General features: G+C 32.1%; 4 protein-coding genes across 16 annotated transcripts; 2 read left to right on the top strand and 2 right to left on the bottom strand.

Moving 5' to 3' along the window:
* Positions 1-4,752: 4,752 nt before the first annotated feature.
* Positions 4,753-7,536, top strand: Arp3 (Actin-related protein 3). The gene is made up of 6 exons (XM_066726499.1): positions 4,753-5,138; positions 5,343-5,523; positions 5,598-5,912; positions 5,985-6,299; positions 6,367-6,585; positions 6,653-7,536. Exons 1-6 carry the CDS (start codon positions 5,080-5,082, stop codon positions 6,830-6,832), a joined length of 1,269 nt encoding a protein of 422 aa, XP_066582596.1. The 5' UTR covers positions 4,753-5,079; the 3' UTR covers positions 6,833-7,536.
* Positions 7,397-10,709, bottom strand: Nulp1 (Nuclear localized protein 1). Of its 4 annotated transcripts, none has more exons than XM_066726494.1 (9): positions 10,689-10,709; positions 9,694-9,828; positions 9,256-9,629; positions 8,955-9,183; positions 8,631-8,884; positions 8,257-8,566; positions 7,894-8,187; positions 7,613-7,827; positions 7,397-7,536 (listed from the first exon to the last, which is right to left on the bottom strand). In XM_066726494.1, exons 1-9 carry the CDS (start codon positions 10,692-10,694, stop codon positions 7,494-7,496), a joined length of 1,860 nt encoding a protein of 619 aa, XP_066582591.1. In that variant the 5' UTR covers positions 10,695-10,709; the 3' UTR covers positions 7,397-7,493. The 4 variants fall into 4 exon arrangements, with proteins under 4 accessions (XP_066582591.1, XP_066582593.1, XP_066582594.1 ...); XM_066726496.1 differs by having other exon boundaries at positions 10,685-10,705; XM_066726497.1 differs by lacking the exon at positions 10,689-10,709 and adding an exon at positions 10,140-10,281.
* A 58-nt stretch (positions 10,710-10,767) lies between these two features.
* Positions 10,768-14,431, top strand: LOC136773102 (inositol monophosphatase 1). 5 transcript variants are annotated; one of them, XM_066726501.1, is made up of 7 exons: positions 10,768-11,242; positions 11,426-11,510; positions 12,395-12,528; positions 12,587-12,843; positions 13,051-13,156; positions 13,229-13,380; positions 14,123-14,431. In XM_066726501.1, exons 2-7 carry the CDS (start codon positions 11,451-11,453, stop codon positions 14,227-14,229), a joined length of 816 nt encoding a protein of 271 aa, XP_066582598.1. In that variant the 5' UTR covers positions 10,768-11,242; positions 11,426-11,450; the 3' UTR covers positions 14,230-14,431. The 5 variants fall into 5 exon arrangements, with proteins under 5 accessions (XP_066582598.1, XP_066582597.1, XP_066582601.1 ...); XM_066726500.1 differs by having other exon boundaries at positions 10,771-11,317; XM_066726504.1 differs by lacking the exons at positions 10,768-11,242; positions 11,426-11,510 and adding an exon at positions 11,621-12,118.
* Positions 14,432-14,556: 125 nt separating this feature from the next.
* On the bottom strand, positions 14,557-23,159 carry Prp4k (Pre-mRNA processing factor 4 kinase). Of its 6 annotated transcripts, none has more exons than XR_010822557.1 (14): positions 23,000-23,159; positions 22,214-22,384; positions 21,402-21,651; positions 20,847-21,313; positions 20,076-20,760; positions 19,652-19,990; positions 19,493-19,578; positions 19,287-19,433; positions 19,063-19,216; positions 18,739-18,991; positions 17,579-17,817; positions 17,306-17,506; positions 15,482-15,557; positions 14,557-15,030 (listed from the first exon to the last, which is right to left on the bottom strand). XR_010822557.1 is itself a non-coding variant. In XM_066726493.1 (13 exons), exons 1-12 carry the CDS (start codon positions 23,002-23,004, stop codon positions 17,306-17,308), a joined length of 2,997 nt encoding a protein of 998 aa, XP_066582590.1. In that variant the 5' UTR covers positions 23,005-23,159; the 3' UTR covers positions 14,557-15,557. The 6 variants fall into 6 exon arrangements, 2 of the variants coding, with proteins under 2 accessions (XP_066582590.1, XP_066582589.1); XR_010822558.1 differs by having other exon boundaries at positions 15,482-16,373; XM_066726493.1 differs by having other exon boundaries at positions 14,557-15,557.
* Positions 23,160-23,647: the final 488 nt, after the last annotated feature.

Genomic DNA, 23,647 nt, shown 5'->3' on the forward strand with positions numbered 1-23,647 from the left:
CGAGAGGAGGAAGCTTCTCAAATAAACGCTGGAAAGAAGTAACAATTTTTTTTCCTCATTCATTCACTTTTACTATTTTCGTTTTTAAATTTATATTTTTGTCTGTTCTTTAAATACTCTATTATAATCTGAAATGTGGAAATATTTATCTTGAAGATCTTTCCACATTTTGGGTTGAATACTCGTTTTTTCAATTTTATTTTTGTTTTCTTTCTGTTTCAGTTGGAGCGTGAGAGGACCATGAACAGTGACCACATCGTCCAACATCCATATAAATCCTAGACGAATCTACACCAATCATACGCCGTTTCCACCTTGGATTGGACCGAGTCAAACCGTCACTTGGAATCGGGCCGTCACCGGGGGAGAACGTACTGGCAAATATCCTAATTATTTTTCTATTTTTCATACTCGTTTAATTTTTTTAAGTTTTAGGGAGGACTCTTGTAGGACAATACTACCAAGCAGTAGGGTTTAAACCCTGTCCGTTTACTTAAGTCCATATTTATTTAAATAATTTCTAGGATAGACAAATATAATTTTATTGTTTCCAATATTTGTTAATTCAAGTACAGATGTTTGCTGAGAAGTGGACTCTCGAGTGTCAACTGGCTCGGGCTGATCCTCCTTCAGTGACTATCAACCCTTACTTACTTTGTCCTTGTGGACTCTCGACGTTGGCTCATTAAGTTCACCTAATAGGGGTCCATCTTTATTGATGTGTAAATCGTTTCCTCGACGTAGTAGTTCTTCGTGTGACAACTCGGATCCACACCAAGGGACAAAGAAAGTAAGGGTAATTAGTCACTGAGGAGAGTATCAGTCATGATCTGGTCGACCTTTGTGTGAATTAACATTCACACTCGAGAGGAGGAAGCTTCTCAACTAAACGCTGGAAAGAAGTAACAATTTTTTTTCCTCATTCATTCACTTTTACTATTATCGTTTTTAAATTTATATTTTTGTCTGTTCTTTAAATTCTCTATTATAATCTGAAATGTGGAAATATTTTCCTTGAAGATATTTACACATTTTGGGTTGAATACTCGTTTTTTCAATTTTATTTTTGTTTTCTTTCAATTTCAGTTGGAGCGTGACAGGACCATGAACAGTGACCACATCGTCCAACATCCATATAAATCCTAGACGAATCTACACCAATCATACGCCGTTTCCACCTTGGATTGGACCGAGTCAAACCGTCACTTGGAATCGGGCCGTCACCGGGGGAGAACGTACTGGCAAATATCCTAATTATTTTTCTATTTTTCATACTCGTTTAATTTTTTTAAGTTTTAGGGAGGACTCTTGTAGGACAAGACTAACAAGGAGTAGGGAGTAAACCCTGTCCGTTTACTTAAGTCCATATTTATTTAAATAATTTCAAGGATAGACAAATATAATTTTATTGTTTCCATTATTTGTTAATTCAAGTACAGATGTTTGCTGAGAAGTGGACTCTCGAGTGTCAACTGGCTCGGGCTGATCCTCCTTCAGTGACTGTCAACCCTTTCTTACTTTGTCCTTGTGGACTCTCGACGTTGGCTCATTAAGTTCACCTAATAGGGGTCCATCTTTATTGATGTGTAAATCGTTTCCTCGACGTAGTAGTTCTTCGTGTGACAACTCGGATCCACACCAAGGGACAAAGAAAGTAAGGGTAATTAGTCACTGAGGAGAGTATCAGTCATGATCTGGTCGACCTTTGTGTGAATTAACATTCACACTCGAGAGGAGGAAGCTTCTCAACTAAACGCTGGAAAGAAGTAACAATTTTTTTTCCTCATTCATTCACTTTTACTATTATCGTTTTTAAATTTATATTTTTGTCTGTTCTTTAAATTCTCTATTATAATCTGAAATGTGGAAATATTTTCCTTGAAGATCTTACCACATTTTGGGTTGAATACTCGTTTTTTCAATTTTATTTTTGTTTTCTTTCAATTTCAGTTGGAGCGTGACAGGACCATGAACAGTGACCACATCGTCCAACATCCATATAAATCCTAGACGAATCTACACCAATCATACGCCGTTTCCACCTTGGATTGGACCGAGTCAAACCGTCACTTGGAATCGGGCCGTCACCGGGGGAGAACGTACTGGCAAATATCCTAATTATTTTTCTATTTTTCATACTCGTTTAATTTTTTTAAGTTTTAGGGAGGACTCTTGTAGGATAAGACTAACAAGGAGTAGGGAGTAAACCCTGTCCGTTTACTTAAGTCCATATTTATTTAAATAATTTCAAGGATAGACAAATATAATTTTATTGTTTCCATTATTTGTTAATTCAAGTACAGATGTTTGCTGAGAAGTGGACTCTCGAGTGTCAACTGGCTCGGGCTGATCCTCCTTCAGTGACTGTCAAGCCTTTCTTACTTTGTCCTTGTGGACTCTCGACGTTGGCTCATTAAGTTCACCTAATAGGGGTCCATCTTTATTGATGTGTAAATCGTTTCCTCGACGTAGTAGTTCTTCGTGTGACAACTCGGATCCACACCAAGGGACAAAGAAAGTAAGGGTAATTAGTCACTGAGGAGAGTATCAGTCATGATCTGGTCGACCTTTGTGTGAATTAACATTCACACTCGAGAGGAGGAAGCTTCTCAACTAAGCGCTGGAAAGAAGTAACAATTTTTTTTCCTCCTTCATTCACTTTTACTATTATCGTTTTTAAATTTATATTTTTGTCTGTTCTTTAAATTCTCTATTATAATCTGAAATGTGGAAATATTTTCCTTGAAGATCTTACCACATTTTGGGTTGAATACTCGTTTTTTCAAGTTTATTTTTGTTTTCTTTCTGTTTCAGGTGAGGCGGCGCCGCCTCCCTCCCCGACGGTGTGCCACCTTGTCGTGGTGGGGGGGCTCACTTCTACAAGATCTGCTCCGACTAGTAAATGATTCGAATTCATTTTCTGGTTTTTGAGAATCTTGTAGAAGTGCCAAGAGCACACCACAACTTAACTATACTATAGTTTTCATTCCCGGGTTAAATTAAATTATTTAATCTATGCAGGAATATATTTCTGTTTATTTTTTGAATGTTTGAGTATCTAAAATAATAAAATTATGATTCACTTATATTAACGGCTTAGTTTAGCTGATAAGTCGAGACAATACCCTTTTCAGTCAGCTCTGATTTTGACCAACGGAAACTCTCATTAAGATACTTCAATTTTTGGTGCTTTTTTTTAATTTACATATTAATATCGGAATATGAAATGAATAAAATAAAATAAAAATTGCACCCTTAATAAAACTCGATTTTAGTATCTATTGTTCAGTAGCTTAGCGCTTTAATTTACTTTACTATATCTTAAACTTTCAGCGCCAGAAGCAAAACCATAGATTGAAGCCAAACGTCTAGCTAGTAGTATAGCTAGGAGTGGCTAGGAGACAGAGGACTGAGGAGTATCTCGGAGTATCTATCAGGGCGTTTTTCTAACGGCGGCTGACGGCGGCATATAGGAGATTCGTGTTAGTTGATTATAGCGCTCAGGATGATGGTTTCTGAGAGCGCTGATTGGTCAATATCATGTGTTGCCAACATGAAATGATCCGTTACCAATAGATGAATACGAAAAATGAGACCCATCCGCCATTTTGGAGTGGAGAAGTGTTTACAACTAGTTGTAGCAGAAAGAGGTGTGAAATGGAAAAATGTCAAATAGTGAGGTTACTAAAGTAAAAATGGAAAATAATGCATGGAAAGTTCGAATATTCTTACTTTCCATTCATTATTTTCCATTTTTACTTTAGTAATCTCACTATTTGACATTCTTCCATTTCACACCTCTTTCTGCTACAATTAGCATGTAATTGTAAACACTTCTCCACTCCAAAATGGCGGATAGGTCTCATTTTTCGTATTCATCTATTGGTAATGGACCATTTCGTTGGCACTACATAATATTGACCAATCAGCGCTCTCAGATACCATCATCCTGAGCGCTATAGTCAACTAACACGAATCTCCTATACAGCCGCCGTTAGAAAAACGCCCGTATTTAGGAGCGCGTTGGAAGAAGTTTTAACTGGAATGCAGCCAGAAGCATTTAAGGGTCTGCACTGAAAATAAAAAGTGGTAACTTCTACTCGAGAGTCGAGCAATAAAATACTTGATGAGCCTAGTAGAGGCGCTCAAGTTGCTTTTACTTTCAGACTCGAGTTGTTTTTACTATTAGGCTCGAGTGGTATCTAAAATTCTAAGCATTTAATTGGTCTCATTTGATGAGAATGGTATAATCTACTCGAGTGTCCGGTAAATACTACCAAACTCATGAGTAGAAATAACTAATCTTCTAGAAGGTAGATTTAGCTATGGTAGCATTCAGCAGAGATAAATGTTGAGGGAGCGGTGTATGTTATTGGCTATTACTCTTAGATCCTATAATTTTATCCAATAGAAGTAGAAGTTTAAAAAGAAATCTGGTAACGTTACTGAGCTGCTACCTCTGCTGAATGCTACCTACGAGTAGGAAGTTGTTACTACCACTTTTTATTTTCAGTGTGGATACAATTGAAAGGAATAAGATATTTAGATATTAAACCTAGTAATTTATGATTTCTGATTAATCATAAGTTTGTTTCTGTGTTTATTTGCAAAATTTTGACCAATGAGAAGTCATAAATAGCGTGCAGGTTTAATCCAATGTCTAAATATTCCTTTCAACAGACTTGGCAAAAGCAGAGAACGGTGTGAGCTTTATGAGTTTTTTTTTTAAGTTACTATTATTGGATAAAGTTGTAGGATCTAAGAGTAATAGCCAATAATATACATCGCATCCCTTCCTCACAGTTGTCTCTGCTGATGAGCCACCAATACGTCAGTTGCATGGGTTGTACGCTACCATTCTGGGCATTCTGGCTGTCTGGTGCTTTTGGTTCTGGCAGCAAATCCTATCCAATCTAATTCTCTTTGATCTTTGATTCTGAATGGGTCACTGCCGTGAGTGCCGGGAGGTGGATTGGTGAGGTGGGGTCGTGGGGTGCATTATTGCATAGTGAGGTGTGGTTATTCCGTTTAAAATCTGGCGATCGCCGAAAACGAATTTTTATTTAAACTTTTCTTCTAATGAGCGAAAATATAATGTTGGGTCAACTTCCAGCGTGTGTAATTGACGTCGGTACAGGGTAAGTGGAATTATTTTTCGTATTTAATTTTATTTTTTGTTCGAGGCTCTGACTAACCCTTATTATCTATCACATTTCGTGTACTGTATAAACATAAACGTAGTCCTAACAATTCTTATGTGAATCTGAGAAATTAATTATATCTTTTATTTAATCCACTAAAATAAAACATTTTGAACTTTATTCTTTCATAATCTTTTATAGTTACACAAAACTTGGTTTTGCTGGCAATAAAGAACCACAACTCACAATACCCTCAGCAATAGCTATTAAAGAAACTGCCAAGTTAGGAGAAAATAATGCTAGAAGGCTGACTAAAGGAGTTGAAGACTTAGATGCTTATATTGGAGACGAGGCTTTTGAAGCCACAGGATATTCAGTTAAGGTTTGTAAATATTTATATTATTTTATGTAAACTTGCATATAAGTATGTTTTTTTTTCTATCTCTTTTTAAATAGTATCCAGTTCGTCATGGACTAGTTGAAGATTGGGACTTAATGGAAAAGTTCCTTCAACAATGTATTTTTAAATACTTAAGAGCTGAGCCTGAAGATCACTACTTTTTGTTGACTGAACCACCTCTAAATACACCAGAAAACAGAGAATACACAGCCGAGATAATGTTTGAATCGTTTAATGTACCAGGATTGTACATAGCTGTGCAAGCAGTCCTGGCTTTAGCAGCATCCTGGACAACAAAATCTATAGAAGAGCGCACATTTACAGGAGTAGTAGTAGATAGTGGAGATGGAGTTACTCATGTAATTCCTGTAGTAAGTTTGAATTTAATGTTTTGAATCTAAAACTTTATTTAGGGATAAAATGAATTAATTTTGGTTATTTAGGCTGAAGGTTTTGTGATAGGAAGCTGCATCAAGCATATACCTATTGCTGGACGTGACATTACTTATTTTATTCAAAGCTTATTGCGAGAAAGAGAAGTAGGAATACCTCCTGAACAATCACTAGAGACTGCAAAAGCTATTAAAGAGAAATATTGTTATATATGTCCAGATATTGCAAAGGAATTTGCTAAATATGATAGTGATTCTACTAAAATAAAAAAACATGAAGGAATCAATAGTATAACAAAACAACCTTTTGTAGTTGATGTTGGGTATGAAAGGTTTCTAGGTCCAGAAATATTTTTTCATCCAGAGGTAAATGAAGTTGACACTTTTCACTTTAACATTTAATTTTGTGTAACTTAGAGTTTTCCATTTTTAGTTCTCTAACCCAGATTTTACAACACCTCTCAGTGATGTGGTAGATGATGTCATTCAAAATTGTCCCATAGATGTAAGGAGGCCACTGTATGATAATATTGTTTTATCAGGAGGTTCAACTATGTTTAAAGACTTTGGAAGAAGATTGCAACGTGATATTAAACGTGTTGTTGATGCTCGTTTAAAATTAAGCGAAGTTTTGAGCAGTGGACACATTACGGTAAAACATAAAAATTTGAATAAAACTTAAACATTTCAATGTTTAATTAAAAAATTGCTTCATTTAGCCAAAGCCAATCGACGTGCGTGTAATATCACATCATAAGCAACGTTGTGCAGTATGGTATGGTGGTGCATTATTAGCAAGTGATCCAGGATTTTACTCTGTTTGTCACACTAAGAAAGCTTATCAGGAATATGGCCCAGGAATCTGTCGTTACAACCCTGTTTTTCATAGTATGGTATAAAATATAAAAACTCTGAAAAAAGGAGTTTTTAACATTTCATAAGATCCCGGAAATAAAAAGTCAATAAGTATCTCGTATGATGTATAAGTTAATAAAAAGAGTTTTGCATTAATAAGGTTGCAACATTAAAAGCGCACATACGTATGTTATCATACTCATTGAATAGCAAGTACACAAAACAAACTTGCGTTTAATTAGAAAAATCATGTCATTAGATTTGTAAATATAAAAATGTATTTAAAAAATAATAGTTCTTTTTACAGAATTTTAATGTTTTTTTGTTTCCTTTAGTTTTTGATTTGTATAAGATTTTTGTCTACCAAATTTTATGTATTCTTTTAAAATTTGAGTTTATTTTTACATACGTCATATTGTACATCAAAAGCATAATGCTCTACATAATATAATTTTTCCACAATGATGGATTATGTACATTTTCTAACGAAACTTATAAAGATGTTATCATTGATATAAATTATGCTCTGGTAATTATGCCCATGAAATAAGTTTAAGTAATAATATTTTTCACTAAGTTTTACTCTGCATAATAATCTAAAAATCAAATAGATCAGCTATTACTGCATCTGAGAAGTACAGCAAATTTTATCAACTTTATTTCATCATTGGAGTAGAGCCAGTATCTTTTATCTCATGGAAAATTCTACTCGTGTTGTTGTTGCTGTTGTTCTTCGTCATTTTCATCACTAAAAGATTTTATTATATTACTTTATGATATTTAGTAATATTTCTTACTAACAATAATACTTTTTTGAATCTTACAACAAATTTAAAGCATTTAAAGCAGCGGCTGCCGTATTATAGGCCGCAGCAACAACGTCCCCATCAATATCTGTAAAGAGGGAAGAGAAAAATAGTGAGAATAAATTAGAGTTGTTTTGAATAGCCCTAGGATTTGCCACAGGCCTGACGTATATATCAATGGTATCTGACGGTGGGAATGGATCGTGTGATAAGACCGGCCCATCACTTTGCGCCTATTAAAAATAAAGCTTAATATAATGTCTACTGTTGATACTCTTACTGTTAATATTATGGTATACCTCATTTGCAGTAATTGCAAGTTCTTTAATATCTGCTAATAAAATGTGCCTTAAAATATTCCTTGGTAATTTTCCTTGATAACGTTTACTTCGCTTTACTTGGCAATATTTGACATAATCATCTTTTGCATCAACTCGAGACAAAACAGAGTTTACTCCTCTTTCCAGCCAGGGTAAAATGCTTGCTTCTTTCCATAAATGAAAACTACGAATTGTATAAAGATCTTGCAATTTCTCCAAAAGTGAAGATGTTGTAGCTTTAGCAGTACTATTAAAATAATTATGACCTAGAACCTGCAAGAACATTGTCATTAACGTTTTTGTATAAACAATATTAGTAAAATATTAAGTATATAAAATTACCTTTGAATCAGGTTGAATACAGCATTTTTCAAGTAGTGGTATAAGAACCCCTGGAAACATAATAAGCGCGTTTTGCAACAATTCATCAGATGTTTCTTTGTTGCCTAAATAAAAGTGGGCTAATGCTAAACTATATGCAATATTTGGCAATTGTGTTAGATTCCTTGTTTTATCCCATAAGTCACAATATTGAATGAACCATTCATATTCCCTAGATCTTAAAGCATAGAAATCTAAACATAAGACCACTGCTAATGGATCTCCATCCGGATCAAGAGACAGGAGTAATTTACAAAATTCCAAACTTGTTCTAAGAATAATTAATCAATTATTATTAAAAATGAAAATAACCAATACCAAGTAATATAATGTACCTATAGCAGGCTCTTCCACCAACAAAATCAAGATGCTTAAACAGTGTAATATATAAAGCACGATTTTGTTGTTTTCTATAATCCAATCTGCATTGAGCTGTGGTCATATTAAATAATGGATGGAATGCACATTCCAAACAATATAATGCTTTTTCTGTAAATTCTGCAGCCATTGGCAAATCTTCACCAAGTTTACAAAGTTCAGCCAATTGAAGCAAGGCATCTACATGATAGTAGTGAGTATTAATTATATTCTGAAAAATTAATAGATTATTAAATATTTTTAATTATAATAAAATTGGTTTCATTTAATATTTAGCTTACAGTAACATTTTCTGGATTCAAGCTTTCAACTGCTTGTAAAAATTTTATCTGCATTTGCCTATAAGATGGACTGTGTTCATAAACAAAATATTTAATGTCCCCATCAGATTCCATACTATGATCTATAGCCATTGATAAACCTGATTTACCAATGGGAGGCCAACTTTCTCTAGCAGAGATCAGCCATGTTTTTTTGAGGTGGCTACTACGACCCCTGTTTCTTCTTTTACTAAAATTACCCAAATTTCATCATAAAAGTAAAGTAAAACTTTAAATATCTCATTTGATTCCATATAATTACCTTTGTTCAGCCTGAATAGTCTTACTACCAAAAATCCTTTTAAGTTCATTATAAGGATTTAAATGTTTATGTTGTACACTTAGGATAGTTTCCTTTGATTTTTGAATAACCCACTGTAAACTATTCGGATTTTCATTGCTACAACTTGCCATTGGTTCTCCCAATAATTTATTAACTTCCCTTACTGTTCGCTCAATCTCATCTATGTTTTCACCTAAATTTGAATCTGTCAGCTGTTGATCTTTGTCAACTTTTTTGTGCTTTCTTTTCTTTTTCTTACTTTTTGCTTCATGCATTTGAGAGGTACTAGGACCATTGTCAATTTCTTGCTCAATTTCATTTTCTTCATTTTCACTTCCCGAATTTTGATTTAACTGTAAAACCATCAATGATAAGGAAAAATACATTAATATTAGAACAATAAACAAAAACTCATACCAGGTCATACACATTAAACAATTTAGCTTTAATGCCATTTGTTGGAATTTCTAAGTCAGTAAAACTTTCATTATCTTTTTCCGTAATGAGATCTTTGCCATATACTTTTTTTATATATCTTGTGGACATCTGGAACTAATTAATCACCACACGTTTTGATAATAATATTGGTGAAGTACCTACAAATAAGCTTTTAACAAATTTCTGACTTTATTAAACCTAGTCTAACCAAAATCTAACACTGATTTTTTCCAACTTTATACATTTCGTACAATTACATTTATATGAATCTTATTATGAACTTTGGACAAAATTGTTTCAACTTGTCAATTTAAAATATTTTTTATTTCTTTTACGCAACCATATGCCAATGCCACAACATGAAATGATACGGTTGAATCGTAGAATTGTAAATTGTATCCGTATATTCCGTAGTATACATATACCTTATATATAAATGTGTTGTAAAATTTGTAACCTTGGAAGTTGGATTAGTTGGAAGTGTTGGAACTTGGAAGTACGAAGTAGTATGCACTGTTCAAAATTGAATCATGTATGTACATATATAGGTTCTGCAGTCTGCTTCCCTTTGGGAAGGACATGAATCTATGGGTGCAATGTGCATTCCAAATCACGCATGAAGCGCATAGAATGTACAGTTTATGTCACATTTATTATAGAATTTAAGGCCGAGTCCTACCAAAGTTTAATTAATTAAATTAATATAGTACACGTAACATGAACTGTATCACTAACAACCAGTAACTACTTAAAGTAGTATAGTTCACGTAACGGATACTATACCACTTTAATTAGTGCTTACTGAGCGCATATGTATGCGTGACTCGAAAGTCGGAACAGTCGGAACACTCGGAACGCACCCTATATTTGGCGATAAGCATTTTTGCTATAGGATAATATAGGGAAGCAGAAACTATACATGTACATACATGACTCAATTTTGAACAGTAGTGTGTATGTGTGTACATACATACATTCATATACCTATAGAGAGAACTCAGGGAACGTAGAGGAGTTCAATCTTGCTCTTTCCAGTTTCCACTACTCTATGCTGCGGGAATTGAATCGAATTCTTTACCATTTGGCTAACTTCACTCTGTACTTTACATGTCAGTTTTCCAGTGTATGTTGTTACATACATACATACAGCTGAATTTTAATTAGTCTTCTCACAAATCTAACACACATGACGCAATCTGTAGTGTCACTAGTGTCCCGCAACGGCCGCAACTAAGCTTAAGCAACAAGAACAGACCTTATGAATGGGGCTCTTCTTTAGTTATTTTCTGATCTGACCAACAAAAAATAATATTAACTTCTTTCTACTGGGTATCAGAAATAATATTGTTAATAATATTAGTCTAATTCTATCTAATTAAGTTTAGTTCAGTGCAGATTGCGGTATAATCGGGAGTTGACAGTGAAACTGAAGTCTGATTGCACTAAGTTTTAGCCACTATTAACTAAGCCAAAGGATATGTTGATTAAAGTAAAATTATAGTTGCGGTTGTCTCGTTGATATTTGGTGGTAATATTTATTTATACTGTGAGGTGCATTATAAGGAAGATACATTCTTGTGTTTCCTTAAGAGTTTTCAATAGAGTAAATATAACAAATTTATGAATGTTATTTTATATTTGATCTGATTTTTTCTCAACCAAAATAAAAAATTCGTTGAATTCGAGTCATTGTAAATTTATGGTTTTCCAGAAAGCACAAGATACTCGTCCACAAAATGATGAATCTTGACGAAATATATATCGATATTATGCGACTTATAAAAGAAGCCGGCTCGGTAAGTATATCTTCTTTAAATTCTGTGTAATAATTGCCTGTGTTTTATATTGATTAAATATTATTGATATTTATATGTACTACTAGTTACATTTTATATTAATTGTGATAAAATAAAAGAACATTTCGAAGAAGAATTATTATTCGTTTAATTTACGTAAATGTAAAAACAGATCTTTTTGAAAATCAGTTTTCTTCCTATCCTTTTTCCCTACTCTTAAAACTTATTTGGATTTTCATTATGAACTTTCGAATTAAAGTTACAAGATTGGTAAAGTCATGTCATTAGGTAAAATTATTTTTCTAAAGTAAAGTCTGGTTTTCTACTATTTGAGCTAACAATGAAGAAGCTTTTTAGTAGTAGTTAGTAGTACACAGCTCAGTGAGATCACTTTGAAAGTTGATCGGAAAATTACTGAGTCACCTGATACCCATCAAAACTTGATTAACTTATTTAAATATATTTTTTTTAGTTGATACTTTTTAAACGTTCTTTTAATTAATGTATTATAACATAATGCATATCGATATTTATTTACTTTTGTAAACATTATGTTTTCGGTTTGTTTGTCATTTTTTTTGTAAAAGGTCAACTTAGGATTTTTCAAAGTATATGATAATTATATGATTCAATTTTTAATTTACTTTACATTAATGGAAACTTCATTAAGGCTAATTTCCAAAATATTTAACTAAATTTACTCCAAATTAAGTTGAATTAATTTTGGCGATGGTAAACTACAATACAAACATTCGTAACATAAAATTCGTTCTATCAGAAAAAGAATACTTTAAGTCTTTTACAAAATTGAAGTATTGAATCTTATGTAAAAGTAATAAGGAGGCTAAGCCGTATTTAATGTGTTTACTTTTCTCCTTTTACAGATGATTAGAGAAAGAACTTATAAATCGAGAGAAGCAAATCTAAAATCGTGTGATATAGATCTTGTAACTGAATGGGATCAAAAAGTTGAAAAGCTCATAATCGATGGAATTTCGTCAAAATATTTCGATCACAAGTAAAGTAATTTGTTAAAACTCTAATTAATTAATTATTTTTATATTCTCTTTTAACAGATTTATTGGGGAAGAGGGTGTTGGTGGTACTAAAATTCAATTAACCGAAACTCCTACTTGGATAATAGATCCAATTGATGGCACAATGAACTTTGTTCATGGTATGCCACACTCGTGCATATCTGTGGCATTAGTTGTGAATAAAATAACAGAAATTGGAATAGTGTATAACCCATTTATAGAACAGCTGTTTACTGCTAGAAGAGGAAAAGGAGCTTTTCTGAACGGAGGTCCGATCAAAGTTTCTACTGAAAAAGGTGGAAATTTTAAATATCTTACAATTCAAGTACACACAAATTTAATTAATCTTAATCAGTGTTCGATAAATGGATCATTCAAACAATCCTTTTAATTCTCCAAGGTTGCTTAGGAGACCCAGTTGCCGAACACTGATGTAATTCATAAATTCAAATTTTTAATTAAGTTCAAAAATGTTCATTCATACCATTCGTTTTTATTAACAGAACTAGCTAAAGCATTAGTAATGATCGAATTTGGAACCAGTAGAGATCCAGCAAAAATGGATGCAGTTTTAAAAAATGTAACGCATCTGACACCACTTGTTCACGGGTAAAATTATTTATAACAATGAGCAAATGAGAGAGAAGCATAATTAACTTAATAAGATTTTATATATTTTAGGATACGATGTCTTGGTTCTGCAGCTTTAAACGGGTGTATGGTAGCCCTTGGGGCTGCGGAAATTTATTACGAATTTGGTATTCATTGCTGGGATATAGCAGCGCTTGATTTGATAGTTAGGGAAGCTGGAGGTGTTACTATTGACCCGGCTGGTAAATAATTATCGTCTGATTTCTATTATGCAAGGTGTTTAAAAAATCTCGAACCTCTGAAATAACTTCAGAATTAAACGTTAAAAATAAAATGTTTTATACTAAAATTTTAGGTCTTAAATCCATCTATCTACTAATCATACAAATTTGACTTTGAATGTCGTGAAGAGTATATGAAAGCCACTTTAAATTTGTTAATTGAATGATATATTTTTGTTGGATGTATTAATACACACACACACACACACACACACAGACTGACTGAGACCTTTCCAAAATCCAACATGTACCGTTGAAATTTAAGCGTTTACGAGATGCGTTGATCTGAAATTAAAGATAGGTCACCGAATACACGTGTGTAGGCATATCGGTCGTGCATCTCGCTTTAAGATAATCCATGCCTATTTAGAATTACTTATCAAAATATCTTGCACATGCCTGGCTTAGGTGGTATATACATTTACATAGTGTTTTGGAGAGTTCTTGAAATAAGTTACTAAAATATGCAATACAAATTATAGGTGTTTTCTTTAGAAAACTTAAAGTGGCCTTCACATATCTTGTATGATAGTATATAAGATCGATCGATAAGACTAGTAGATAGAACCTTATGACTTTTATATAAAATAGCTTTTTCAGAAATACTTCATTCTTATGTTATATAGGGGTTTAGGACATTTTGAACATTCTGTACATAAAAAGTACTGTTTTCACAGTAAATTTATTTAGTTGTCATCAACAGGTGGACCGTTTGACCTCATGAGTAGAAGAGTTTTATGCGCGTCTTCTATGGAATTAGCCCAAAAAATTGCTAAAGAGCTTACTCAATTTTATCCAGAATGCGATTAAAGAACTTTATTAAGAATCTTAAAATATTTTTTTTAATGATTCAGTATTCAGCATTTATGAGTACAATATAATTAATATTATATTTTCTAGTTTATAGCGCCTTGAATTATAAACATGTTTTCTTTAGGATGTATATTGGAGTTGTTGATCAATTTAAAATGTTTATTTAAAGATTGTGAATAAATCTACTAAATGTTAATAATCTACTTATTTCTTATTATTCTTCTCCTGATAATAATAATATAAAGCAATATAATGCTAAACATGTAACATTTTTTATTAATTAAACTACATTTAAACGTACAAGAATAAATATCACAATTTTTAAATATTCTATATTTGACCATTTTACTTAAGATATATGAAGTCTTGTCATTGTGCAAATTGCCATATAGGTACTTTAAAATTATTTATCTGAAAACTCAAAGTTATACAAGTTATTATCTACTATATAAAAATATAATAACGTATTTTATGCTCTCTAAATTTAAAATTAAATTACCAAAATCTGTCAACCTTTAATAAGATTTTAATTAGACTTAGTAATGATATTCGTAAATAATTGTTTATATAACTGAAAACTGCTACATTTTTTTAAAACCTCATCAACAAAATCTTACCTGCTTATTTACAGTACTTACACTTGGATCCTTTAACACGCATTTCCACAAGCCTCATCATTATCTCAATAAAAGTCAGATATCCCTGTGAGCAGTAGTGCTGTTCATGCAGGCTTGTTTTCATCATTTGATCACACCAACAATCATCTCTTCCATGGACCTCCCCTTCTCACAGGGAGGGCTATAAGTGAAACATTACCAAATTGCCAATTAGAATAGCAAATATTACTATAAGTAGCAAAGTATTCTTTGTTTTATATGTCAATAAAAGTATCTGGCCTATCATACTTAAACTTGAAAAATGTATCTAGTTTGCCTATATACGTTTACATGATTCCTAAAATCTGCCATCAAACTTTATGTTTTCGAATTATAAAGTATGTTCGTTAAAAATTTAATAGATTAAATAAATTAATTTAACTCACATAAAATTATAAATATTAGAAAAAAAAAGTTTCAACAGAAAAAAATAATAAAAAATAGTTGGTTTTATCATGGAGATATAGTAAAAAAATTATTACTAATTCAATAAAGTAAAGTCAGAATAACTCATCTGTGTTAGGTAATTATCTATTTTAATAAGATAAACGTGGATATAAAAAATATCCCATAGTTTAGTCCCCCGTGAATACCTTGCATCAGATACGAAGCTAAAAGCCCTTGCAAGATTCCTCCGCACTTAAGCTGATTCGTATTTTGACGACTCATCTGAAACATAAGCAGTCTCGTACAATTTTGCCACGTTTTAAACTCTATCATGAGCCACTCAAACAAGACTGATGTTCTGTCCAAATTAAACATGAATAATATTAGTATCAAAAACAATAGAATTTTTTCAATAAATTAATCTCAGCCTGATTCGTAACTTCATTTTTTCTATTCGAATTTAAATAAAATGATAAATATGAGTTAAATATTAACGCTATTAATTATTTATTAAATTAGATTAGATTTATTTAAGTAATTGAAATAGATATTAAACCTTTATGATTTAATCTACCAATATTTCGTTCATTCAATTAGCTACATTAAAAAATCATTGTAAGTAGAGTAAGTAACTTAGTACGATTTTATTGCTAGTGCATAATATAATAATGAAGAGGTTGAATCAATGATTTATAGATAAATAATTACACTTAATCCAATTATTCAATCTATTTACACAAATTAATGCTTTTCCACTGTTCCTCAATAAAATTTACTTAGTGTCATAATGAAGCCGTTCTTCATCATGTTGTTATAATTAACATTCTGATTATTAACAAACATAAGTCTAATGCAGTTTGTTAAATAGCTTAAACGATTACAGGTCGATACACTATACGATAACGGACTATTAATGCACCAATAGTTACATTAGTTGGAAGAGAACGGGCAAAACGTTAACATTCTATCAATTAATATGACTACCGCTGCAGTGACGATCCGTTGCCATGTAATTGGAATTGGCCTTAATAATTTCCAATATCATATTAATGTCAAGATTAAATTGAAAAGTAAATTTTTCGTTGTAGTATGCAGCATCTAAAAAACATATTAAAGAAGATTGCAAAAGCATAAAATATTCGTCCTAAAATGGCTAAATATATCAAATGCAGGTCTTTCTCTCAACGCTATAGTCTCAACCAAGCATGTATATTTTTATTCAACTGCTGGCTTTCTTATGATACAATTTTTATTTTAGTTAGTACACCTAGTCCTCCGCAAGGCTTCCAAAGCCAAATATTATGCATACGTACGAGAATCGAATACACGAACCGTTGTTAATGTATGCAATTCAATCAATATTACAATTTTGCTAGTATGAATTCTCTTTCGGAATAAATATTATATAGTCATTTTAATTAATTAATCAATCATAATAATAATAATATTAATAATTTACACGAAACATTCGCGATAAAGGAACAGAAATTCAGTTTATCAATCATTATCTATATATTGTTTAGACCGGTTCATACGAAAGAGACGGACGTTGACACAAACCATTGATAAATATTTCAATAGCTAAAAAATTACATCGAATTTCGACGAAGCATCATACAAAAGGTACTTATTCAAAAAATGCCTATTAGGCATATACACCGTTCTCCTGGGAGTTATATAAACCGCACGACAAAATTCATCCTATGCACATACTGTTAGAAAATGACAATATTGCAATCTCTTGCAACATTAACGATAAACATGCCAGATTAATTAAGTGTTTTATGAATGCCTGTTCAATAATGATTAAAAGGATACATATTACGCGCGGGAAACCGCCTCTTTCCGTGAAAACGGTTAAATATATATATATATATATTTTTGTAAGGAACACCAGTGGTATACCAACTAACTACAACGTATCCCAACGTACAAAGAAGAATCATTAACAGTGATTCCAAACTCAAATACTTTACAATGATACGAGCAGTGAATTATCCGATGTGATGATGCACCCCGGATAGGGTTACCTAGATTTTTTCTTGTATAAAAGGATGTGCCAAGGCATGATTCACAGTTATACGCTTGCCAGCATCCAACATTAACGTCCTTTCCAATAAATCTTTCAGCTGAGCCACTTTTCGGCTTTGTTCCGCGGGTAAAGAATTGCCACCAAGCTCGGCATTTAGGTCCCGACTAGCCGAAAGTGTAGACATTACTACAACCTTTTCCTATATAATAACATTAAACATGGTTAATGAATCGAATATAAAATAAAAAACAATCATAAATGAGAGAGTTACCCGTTCTGTTACTTTGTCCACATCATGATAGAGAAAATTGCAGTTAGAATCAAAATGTCGATCCTTAAACGTTCCTTTTCTAATAAGTTTGTTAGGCATCTTTCCTTTGAGATCCATGAAGAATTTCAACATCTGATTATTCGTCTTTCCCGAGAACATTATTTTTCCCGTATATAATTCATATATAGTACATCCCACGGACCACATGTCAATACCAAAATCATAAGGAATTCCAAGAACTAGAAAATATGAACGTTTTTTATGTATTGTGCAAATTTGAATCTATCTTTAACACCCACTTTAATATACTGGAGATATGAGTCTTCTTTATGAATCTATAGTAAACGATGTTTTTATCCTAATCCATTAAAACAAAAAAAGATAATAATAATTCTCAAAATTTTTAATAAAATTTAACAATATTTGTAAAAGTTCTATTTTCTTACCATTAAAGGTATTTAACTTTTCTTTAATTTTACATGTTTCCTGCATCACAAACAAACATAAAAATATTTTTTCTTTAATTCCTTACAAAATAAATTTAAACTTTCACCAAGATAGATCATTTTTATTCGCACTCGCCCAAAAAATACAGAAAGGGGGAGAGGATTTTTAAGCAAAATTTGTATGAAGCCTTAAGGTTTAGCCCTTACTGAGAAAGTTATTAAGGATTAAAAATTCTTTAATGTAGGGTATCTTGCTGGTCAAAAAGGCAATGACTACTTTAATGGGTAGATATCGCTAAGATAAAGTGCCATTAATTAACCCTCTATCTCGAATTAAAGATTATAATCCTTAAAAATTATCCTAAAAAGAGCTAATCTTAAAGATGTTATAAATACTTTTTCTTTAACCCTTTAAAGACAGAAAATTTTTCATTGAAATTGCTCTTTGTTTCGTAAAACTTGAATAAATGTATAATGAATGTCATCTATAAAGTCGCTACCTTGACGACTGGCCAATATGTCGATCACTCACGTCTGTAAAGGGTTAAATTCCCTCTTTCTAAATATCTCGGGTTGACGCAAACGAATTTCAAATCCGGTGTATAGAAATATAAGTAATAAAGTAAACTTGCATATAAGTTAGTGTTACGGGAAATACAGCTATAAGTACTTAACGTGGGTAATGTTAAAAAAATAAAAGGTAGTGAAACTTACTTATTTCTGGTGCACGATAAAATCTTGAGACCAGATATGGAGTAATTTCGTTCTCATGAGTGTGGGATGCAGAGCCGAAATCACAGAGCTTCAACACTAATTTGCTTTCACTGACTAGAATATTGTCCGGTTTGATGTCAGCATGTAGAATATTAGCACGTTTTAATAATTTCAGAGCAAGAAAAAGCTGCTGTGTGTACGATCTTACCGCTTTAACATGTAAACCAACATCTTTGCCATACTTTTTTAAAACCTAAAAATCAATAATAATAAAATTTAATAATAAATAATAAGTAATCGTAATAAAAAAATTAGTACTATTACCTCTCTTAAATTCATAGCTAATGGTTCAAAAACCATGCATAAATGATTCTTGTGAAAAAAGTGCCTAAACAACCGTAAACAATGAAATTTATCTTCTGGATCAGCGTCGTTCAATTTCCTTAGAATTTCTAACTCTTTTAAGCCAGTTTTATGCCTGCAAAATATTTGTTTTATATTTACGATGATTTAAATCACACAGTCCAAGATAAAAACAAAATACTCACATAATTTCATTGTTTCTAATAATTTTTACTGCAACATCTAAATTACCCCTAGCGCTATCCCTAGCTCTAACAACATTGCTGAAGACGCCCTGGCCAGTATATCCGTACACAACATACCGTGAATCTAAGGTTTCCCCAACACGAACTCTGAAAAAAGTATTAATTAACATTAAGTAAAGAATTTCGTTATAAGAAAAATATGGTACCTATAATATCCTTCAGCATCATCCCAGTTATCAGTTAAACTTGGATTGTCAGGGCCTCCTTGTCGTTTTCCTTCAACAGTAGGGCTCTAAAAAAATGTTAACTGTTTCAGAAATAGGTTTTACATATAAATAAGTGAAATAATATATTTTATATCATACACTAAAATCTCCGATATTATCTGCTTCTGCAAACATGTCCCATTCATTTGGCTTTCTTGCATTTTGTTTTTCTGGATGTTTATTCTTATCCACAGTTTCTTCTTCAGGCTTCTCAGACTCTATAGAAGGAGCATCTTCAAATCTAGATTTTCTTTTTCTAACTGGTGGTGATATCGGCTTTTCTGGCAGTGGTGGTGTATGACTCTCAGAAGCAGAATCATTGTTAACCGCTACATCTGACTTTCGAGAATCGTTCGAATGACTCTCAGAATGAGGAGAGACCATAATCGTATTAACGTCAGTCGACATATTTGAGTCTTCGTTTGGTCCGCCTAACCGCTGTTAAGTATAAATGTGGGATTTATTATTATATGCATTACCTTTAATAGAAAAGAATAAATTGTTCGTATTTATATAGATTTACCTTAAGCAACTCTTCTCTTTGTTTCCTTCTACGTTCAATAATAGCTTCTTCGTCCTCTTCTTCCTCAATGTCAATATCTTTTACATCATCTTCACTCGAACTTTCAGAACGTTCGACTTTCAAACCTTCTGATAAGGAATCTTTAAATTTATCCGTTCTCTCTCTTTTACCATTCTTTTCTCTGTCTCTTTCGTGTTCTCTAAGATACTTATCTCTTTCTCTCCTATTTCTAGATAAAGATCTCGATCTCTTATAACGATCATTACGGTCTTTATCATATCTATTTCTAATTGGACTGCGAGATCTTCTAATGCTTCTGGAACGATCCCTTCTATCGTGGTTTCTGCTGTCTCGACGATCTCGTCTATCGATTCGATCACGACTACTTGGACGATCTCGGTTTGTATGGCGATCCCGACTTACCTGCCGTTCTCTACTTTCTCTTTTATCGCGACTTGGTTGACGATCTCTGCTATGTCTATCGCGACTATGACGATCTCGGCTTACGTGTCTATCACGACTGGCGTGTCGATCTCGGCTACTTGGTCGATCTCGAGACTCTAACCTATCACGACTTTCGTGCCTTACAGAATGGTGTCTACATTCTGACTTATTTTCTGTCGACTTCAAATCGTTACGAGATCGTAAACTATGACGTTCAGTTTCCTTTTTGCGTTCGTCTTCCCTAAAATATAAAGAATATATTAGTTAACATTGACTGTATTTATAAATAGCTTTAATTGTTTATTTCTAAGTCTATTTATAACTTACTTCCATTCGTGATCTTTTTTTCGAGACTCTTCCTTCCTTCCAGAGTCTTTACGTTTATCTTCCTCAGGCTTTTTTTTGGACTCCTCACGTTTATTCTCATCTTTAAACCTATCGCTCACTTTTCTAATTATCTTATCTTCTCTTTTAATTTCTTCTCTGTGACGTAATTTTTCATCTTTCTTTTTATCAGTTTCCCTTTTCTTTTCTTTGTACTTTTCTCTATTATAAGTTTCCCTGCTCATGTCAACAACAACTCGTCTTTCAATTTTCATTACTTTCTTTCTGTCTCTACTGTCTGATTTACTTCTAGCTCTTTTCTTATGTGCAGTATTTTCATCATCACTGTCATCTTCAACAAGTATAACATCAGGAGTTCCTGCTCTTTTTGAATTTTCTTTATTATGTTCTTTTGCATCTTTTTCAGATTCATCTGACAAGTATTGCACTAAACAGGCTTGCAAACGTTCCTAAATAACCACACAATTTAATGAAAAAGTATTAACAATTTAAATAACCTTTATTTAAGATCAATAATTTAAATTTAATGTATTTTACCTTTTGCTTCATTAATTCTTCAAGATCGATGTCATCCTCAATAATTGTACAATCAACTTCATCTGAATCCAAATCAACTAATTTCTCATCTTCGCTTTCTTCTGTAGAAACTACTTCTAAATGAGAATTTTTTACCTTGCCATTAATTCCTGTCTCTTTCTGCACCAAATTAGACGACAATGTAATTTCTATTGAGCCATTTTCAATACCTTTACCCTTTTTAACTCGCTTATGCTTCTTATGTTTTTTTCTGCTTATGAATATATATAAATTAGTTATATTGATTATTATAAATAATAAAAAATGAATGTACAGGATTCTGCCACTTAAATTAATCCAATAACTGAAAGCATTAAAAATGAAAATGCATAAGCACATCATTGATTAATCCTTTAAAGATAGAAAATTTTTCATTAAAATCAATTCTTTACTTTATGTAATTTGACTGTACCTATAATATCTTCTGTAAAGTTGCTGCCTTTACTACTAGGTGATATATCGACCACTCCCAGCCATAAATAGTTAATAATTAGTCAGAGGAACAAGCAAATTACTTGATGCTTGTCTTTTTTAGTTATATTTCTATTCCTTTCAATGAAAGCACAAATAATAAGTTAATTTTATCTATTAATCGATGAGATGGTACAATAAGAGTCACAAAAAGAGGCAGGAACCTTGTTTATCCTACATTAGCTGTGTTATTAACTAATAATACATTTATTTTCTCCTTGTTTTTAACACTTTCAGCCATTGGGGTAATTTAAGGGATTGATGATAGATATATTGAAATTAAGCTATAATTATAACATTACCTTTCTAATCTATCCAGTTTTCCATCTAACTTTTCAACAATCTTATCCTTTTTATGCTTATGGTGCTTATGCTTCCGCTTTTTCTTCTTTCTTTGCTCTGATAACATTTCAGATTCAGAATCCACTTCACCTAAGTCTTTATTTGATTCATAACATTCTACATGAGATCTTCTGAAATAAAATTATTATTATGAAATAAATAAAATAAAATATACATTGACAAACTACTAAACTAATTAGTTTAATACAAGAATAACAACAGATATATATATTAGATCATTGGAAATTTAAGTCTAAAAAAGATAAAAATTTTATTTTTGTATCAATGTGTTTAATACTAATAGGCTGTAACGTATGAAATATTTTATTTCAGATAATCAGTGAATCCTCATATTAGATATTTCATGTTACAACTTAATACTTCAAAAACATGCATTAAGGTTTTTTTCAAATTTATTTCCAAAACTTAATGATCTTTTACGATTAATGGTAACTTTCTTTAAGCGAATTATATATAATAAATTATAAAACAGGTTAGGTCCCTAGCATTAATAATGTTAGAAAAGTGTATAAATAATTGTATTGTTAAGCATCGAGCTTCAATAATAATGCAAAGGATATGTCAATATACACTTAAATAAGAACATAGAAACCATTAGAAATTAGTAAATTCTGAGTCAAATTGGAATCATGTAAACAGGATGACATGTTACGTATACAAACGCTAAAAATTGAACATGCAAAAGATTTATATTGATAGATATAATAATTAAGTATGATACCTACTCCATGATAATGTTCCAAAATTAGTAAAAGAATTCAGCAATTTTATATGCACTGATCAGCACTGATATCACGACTCAGGAACTATGCTTTACTTCTGAATGACTTTACCAAGTAGCCATTTTGCGTTCGCTTAGAAATTAATGTACAGTTCTGGTGGTGCCCACTGCCTAGTGGTGGTGCCTGGACTGCCTGGTTGGTTCAATTTCGGTGTTGTTTTCAAGTGACATTTCGTATTGAACTTCTTTGGGTGAGTACTCAGTAACACACAGGACCGGTTCCACAAGCACCTCTGTGAAGTTGGCCTACCAACTATAGAATTTTAATAATTGAGGTATATAGATCGTTTGATAATGTTTGATAGTCCATAATCAACATTTGATAGTTAATAGTTTTTCTAAAAAATTAAAAATAAAATTTAATGTGAAGTTAGCCTGAACATTTATATTTTTCTTTTCAATTGACTTTTAATCACCCTAATTGATAGGGAATCGTTTGATAGAAAGAAATATTTCAAGTTTAGCGTTTGATAGTCCGTAGTTTTCATAATAAATGAAAAATAAAATCTGCCCTCACTATGGTGAATTCATTGCACGACCGTCGCATTTTCGAACATGGACATTAGCATAATTTGCCAACCAGAGGCGTTGT

The sequence above is a fragment of the Prorops nasuta genome, unplaced genomic scaffold, assembly GCF_024137725.1.
Source record: "Prorops nasuta isolate Cenicafe-Biocafe unplaced genomic scaffold, Cenicafe_Pnas_1.2 PNAS00004, whole genome shotgun sequence".
Lineage (NCBI taxonomy): Eukaryota > Metazoa > Arthropoda > Insecta > Hymenoptera > Bethylidae > Prorops > Prorops nasuta.

Bases quoted from the DNA above. Each gene is read 5' to 3' on its own strand.
- Arp3 (XM_066726499.1), top strand. From the start codon at position 5,080: ATGAGCGAAAATATAATGTTGGGTCAACTTCCAGCGTGTGTAATTGAC. The intron at 5,139-5,342 runs GTAAGTGGAATT...AATCTTTTATAG, and splicing joins GTAATTGACGTCGGTACAGG to TTACACAAAACTTGGTTTTG. The intron at 5,524-5,597 runs GTTTGTAAATAT...CTTTTTAAATAG, and splicing joins CCACAGGATATTCAGTTAAG to TATCCAGTTCGTCATGGACT.
- Nulp1 (XM_066726494.1), bottom strand. The intron at 8,188-8,256 runs GTAATTTTATAT...ATGTTCTTGCAG, and splicing joins GTATTCAACCTGATTCAAAG to GTTCTAGGTCATAATTATTT. The intron at 7,537-7,612 runs GTAAGATTCAAA...AAAATCTTTTAG, and splicing joins TTAAATGCTTTAAATTTGTT to TGATGAAAATGACGAAGAAC.
- LOC136773102 (XM_066726501.1), top strand. From the start codon at position 11,451: ATGATGAATCTTGACGAAATATATATCGATATTATGCGACTTATAAAA. The intron at 11,511-12,394 runs GTAAGTATATCT...CTCCTTTTACAG, and splicing joins TTATAAAAGAAGCCGGCTCG to ATGATTAGAGAAAGAACTTA. The intron at 13,381-14,122 runs GTAAATAATTAT...TGTCATCAACAG, and splicing joins TGTTACTATTGACCCGGCTG to GTGGACCGTTTGACCTCATG.
- Prp4k (XM_066726493.1), bottom strand. The intron at 19,991-20,075 runs GTAAATCTATAT...TATACTTAACAG, and splicing joins AAAGAGAAGAGTTGCTTAAG to CGGTTAGGCGGACCAAACGA. The intron at 19,579-19,651 runs GTATGATATAAA...ACATTTTTTTAG, and splicing joins ATAATATCGGAGATTTTAGT to AGCCCTACTGTTGAAGGAAA.